Source organism: Apaloderma vittatum, unplaced genomic scaffold, assembly GCF_000703405.1.
Source record: "Apaloderma vittatum isolate BGI_N311 unplaced genomic scaffold, ASM70340v1 scaffold42359, whole genome shotgun sequence".
NCBI classification, from domain to species: Eukaryota; Metazoa; Chordata; class Aves; order Trogoniformes; family Trogonidae; genus Apaloderma; species Apaloderma vittatum.
Window position 1 is genome coordinate 711 of NW_009735448.1, and position 4,680 is coordinate 5,390.

The 4,680-nt window shown below is 50.8% G+C and overlaps 1 protein-coding gene across 1 annotated transcript in view; it reads left to right on the forward strand.

Moving 5' to 3' along the window:
* Positions 1-1,777: 1,777 nt before the first annotated feature.
* The window catches only part of CCDC78 (coiled-coil domain containing 78), a gene marked incomplete at its 5' end in the record, with an annotated part of 11,886 nt that continues 8,983 nt past the window's right edge, over positions 1,778-4,680 (forward strand). The window contains 4 exon segments of the mRNA XM_009876572.1: positions 1,778-1,855; positions 1,942-2,070; positions 2,282-2,368; positions 2,619-2,798. Of these exon segments, the coding sequence (XP_009874874.1) occupies positions 1,778-1,855; positions 1,942-2,070; positions 2,282-2,368; positions 2,619-2,798 (474 nt within the window).

The following is a 4,680-nucleotide window of genomic DNA, read 5'->3' on the forward strand; positions in this document are numbered from 1 at the left end:
GTGTATGTTACTTAGTGTTTATTGCTCTCTGCCAGGTGAAACGGGCACCCCTGCAGCTCAGGGAGCTCCAGCATGCCGGGTTGGGCTTTTTGCCCTCCTGAATCGGGTGTCTCAGGGTCTGGACACATTGGGGTGGTCTGAGGCAGTAGCATGAGCCAGCCCAAGCGCCGGCAGGCATGGGTTTGGAGTGCCTGTCCTCCGGGATCCCGTGTGCGGCTGAGAGCCAGCAGGAGCCAGCATGTGCCTGGGGAGAGGAGCTGTGGCTTCATGTGCCAGAGCACCTGCCAGAGACTTCTGAGCCCCCTCGGCGCTGTGGGTGGTGTGTGAATTTAGCTTTCTGCTTGGCAGTGGGTGTGAAGAGACTGTGAATTCTCATCAGCACTTTCATTACCTTAATAAAATTACTTTAGGTCTGTCAAGTTCTTTTGCAGAAAAAATAAGACATAATTGCATGTTTCGTTAACCTTCTTCTGCCCCTGAGCCCCAAAAGAGCTCAGCCCCTGGGTTTCGTGTCCATGGCCATTTGTGAAATCCACATCGAGGGTCTACGGGGTCTTCTCCACCAGCCTAGACCAGGTGCCACTGGTGAAGGGCTGGAAAACTCTGCTTGGCACGGACCTTCCATCAGGATGGCTCCTTTCCCTCTTTTATCCTCTTCACTTTGACAGGTACTAAGGAGTTATTCAGAGCTCTGGTCCTTTTTGAATGTTACATTGTCAAAGCATTTCTTCTATAAGAGGCAAGTTCTTACCTAAACTCACCCACTCTACAAAAATAGCGGTGATAATTAGCCTGAAATGAGGAGATTAAGAACTGGCATTCGTTTTACCCCATGGCTGCCGTTTGCCAAGGTTTTTGCAGTGTTATCCACTGTGTCTTACGCTCTCCTTTGCCCTCGCTCTTACGTTGCAGGCTCTGTTTAAGTACTTTCAGCTCTGCACACGCTTGGGAGTTGTCCCTTTCAGGCCTGGACGGTCACCATTTGGAGTCAGCAGCGACATGTGGACCAGCACAGTCCAGATTTAGCACTGTCTGGGCTAATCAAGAGTTTATTTCAGTACATGCTTTGATTTGAAACTTAGATTTTTACCATAGAGAGTCTCCGCTGTGAAGGGATAAATTGGGGAAGGTCTTCCTTGTAATTTGGTCAGGGGTCAAAGATCCAGCCAGCCCTGGGATGGCTCATTGACACAGGAGATACAAGGGCTTTAGAGATCGAGAGAAAATGGCCTGGAAGCAAGTTGATGTTTGACATTACTGGAGGGTTTTGGAGAAGATGGCTTAATTAGTGGGTTAATCACATCTTAAATTCCCTAAAGATCCCTGCAGTAGAGACGGAGGCCACCCCTACAGCAGGTTTAGGGAGTGTTCCATAATATAATGGAGTGGTACCTCCTAGCTGGAATATGGAAGCCCCCTGACAAGCATAATTTCTTGTCACAGAATCATAGAACAATTCAGGTTGGAAAAGACCCTGGGGATCATCGAGTCCAACCATTGACCCTACACTACAAGTTCACCCCTAAACCATATCACCCAACACCACATCCAAGCGACACTTAAACACATCCAGGGATGGCGACTCAACCACCTCCCTAACAGCTGTTAGCTGTTGTCCTCTAACAGCTCCTGGCATGGCTCTAATAATTGGCTCCACCTCAAATCAAGGTGGAGCTGCACCCTCTGGTAACCAAAGTTGATAGCAACGTTACTTGTGCCTGACATTGAGGAAAAGTTGCTGCCAGAGAGATCCTTAGATCCTTCCTTTGCTCTTCAGCTGCTGCCTGCCTGGTACTGTGGAAAGATCCTGCCCTCTGAGCACATGGAGTCTGGAAACATTGCAGATAAGCAGAACGTAAGGGCTGCGGTGGGAGAACAGCGTGGGGCAGAGGGGGGTTCTCTGGGCTGGCACCGGGTGTTGGAGCTGTTGTATGTCTCTAGGTGCAGCTGCAGGATAGGAATGAGAGACTTCACTGGCCTGGAGACCTGCAGGACAGGACAGGGAAGCTGTTTGGCTTCAAACCTGATTTGTCAGCCAGAACAGCCTTCAGTGAAGAGGAAAAACTGAAGGTAAAATCAAACACTTTGGGAGTTGGAGAGAAATGAGCTGTGAAGCCATACGATGCCTGTAGATCTACAGTGGAAAATGTGGTGGGAAACGTTGGGTCTTCTTTCTAGGGGTGGGTGTGTTGTGCTCAAATTCCCCAGTATGACCTGTGGAAACAGTACCTTGGCCTCAGAATCAGCCCGTGGCCTCTATAATGTCCTTTCTCTGTCCTAGATTTCCAAAGACCTTATTGATCTTGAGATCGAGACAAATAAAATGAAGGAGCAGTATGAGATGGAGAACTTTGAGCTGAAAAAAATGGTATGCAAAAGTTGGAAGTATCTGGTTTCAGCTCTGCTGATGCCTTTATCCAGTTACATGTCCATCTTCTTTTTGCCTGGCAAGTTCTCCTGGCTGTAACTAGAGTAATGGACTCCCCTAGATGCCCCAGATGCTGTGAAACTCATGTCTCTTTATGTCAAAGCATGCCAGAACCTGTCTGGCTAAATACATGCCCTGTGATCGCTGCTGCTCTCTGCTACAGGCTAATTCTGCAGCATCCTCTCTGCAGCTCCTGGCCCTGGAGAAGCGTGTGCTGGAGCTGGAGCTCAGCAGTGAGAAAGTCACTGGGGAGCGAGATGGCTTACGGGAGCGCCTGCGTGCTCTGGAGACTGGTCGGAAGGAGCTGGCAGACGAGTATATCGTTTTGAAAAGCAATTACCTGGCCCTGGGCAAAGAACTGGACCAAGAGGTGAGAGAGACTGCAGTGTTCGTTTTGGTGTTCTTGGCTCCATCTTACAATGACCTGATCTACAGACAGCTCAGGTCCGATGGAGGTTTGTCAGCTGTGAGATGGCATGGCTTGGGCACAGTTTTGTTTCCAGGGCACAAAGATTTCAGGTGATGTGATCACTTTCTAGCAGGGCTTGTAGGATCTGCTCTACTCAGTGGGGACAGCGCTGAGCCCACGCTGACCCGGGTGGTCTTCTGGGCACCCCACTGTCAGAGTCTTTCTCTTCTCACGCCGTCCCACGTCCCTGTGACTAGCAGTAACCAGGAGGTCACTGCCGGGCTGGTCTGAGTGCACGTCGCAGGTCCCTCTTGACCGCCAGTGCGCTTTGTTTCCCTTTTTTTTCCGCATGGCTTGCACAAGCTGCACGTGAACGGATTGTAGTCGCTCTCATTTCATGGGGCGGCGGGAAAGGGGCCCGGAAGTTTTTGAGGTCGGCGAGTTTTTAAAAACACTGAATGTAAGCAAGTTTCTGATTGTCCCTTAAAACACATCAAACTTTCTGGCGACTGTTGGCTTAGCAATTATTAACTGAAGTGGTTTGGACCCAGATTTGTCTATTTCTTCAACAAGAATGGCTACTTCAACAGACCTTCCTCTCTTCCTTCCCCCTCCCCTATCTCGTGTCTTCTTTTTGAAATGGATTGAATGACTGACAGGCTTCTGCCTCTCTCCCCTGGCAGATAATTTATCTGATTTGGCCAAATGGCCTGATTTACTGAGCAGAGCTGTGACGGGAAGGTGCGGGGCCGGGCCCAGACACGCTCGTTTCAGCAGCGCCCATGCCACCTTTACAGTGAGCAGAGCTCCGGTAGAGGAGGATACGAGCTCGTGATCATCTCCTTGCAAAGAAGTGAGTTAGCAGCTCTGGCGAAGCTATCATTTTTTTCTCCCGTAAACTGAGAAATGGAAATTTCTTCGGAGGAGGCAAGCTCAGCTGCCTGCAGGGGTGTGAACCTACGCTGTCGTCCTGCCGCGGCACGAGGCAGAGCGCATGCAGCGAGGCGGCACGCTGCTGAGCTGCGGCACTGCCGGGCTGGTGGGGGAACAGCTCAGCGTTCAGCGGGCTCATCCCCAAGGGGGTGCAACGCGTTCGTCAAAAATGGGATTTTTCAGATGGCTGGCATCTCAAAGTGACAGGTCGAGCAGGTTAGCGGTAATAATGCGCTGTTTTCACATGGATCCTGGAGTGTTTCAAAGGGCGAAAGGACACAGATTTGGTTATGTGTCCAGATAGCATCTTGATGAAGTGATGGAGCAGGGTCCAGAAGGCAAAGGTGAACTCCTCAGTTGAGGTTTTTACCCTAGTTTCTTGGCTCTGACTACTGAATATCCCTGCCTGAAGCACGAGAGGCTCCAACTTGGCAGGCTGGGACTCATCGTGGCGTGGGCCTCTTGCTCATTATTTTCCCAGTGTGGACTTTCCCAAAGGAAATGGGAAAAGCAGCCTGCGGTTCTGCCCCCTCCCCTTCCCCGGCGCTCTTCTTGGGGACACAATGAACCTTTTACACATTCCCAATTACAAGTGCTACTTGTGACCTTGCCAATATGTTGTCATGGCTGCTCGGCGCAGAAGCAGCTCGGCGAGCTCATTCACAGCCCCTTGTTACGGGAACAGTCGGAGCCCCTGAATTGTGGTGCTCCCATTGTACGGCTCGATTCACACATCACCCTGTGTCTGTCCCCAGCAGAGGAACGCAGTGGAGCTGGCCTCGCCTGTCCCTGGGGAAGCGCCTTCCAGAAGATGCCAGTCAGGCACTTTGTGCCTGTTTTTCTAACTGGCTGTAAATTCTTCCTTTTCAAGGCTCTGACCTTTCCTCAACTCTCCGCTTCCTCCTCCTCT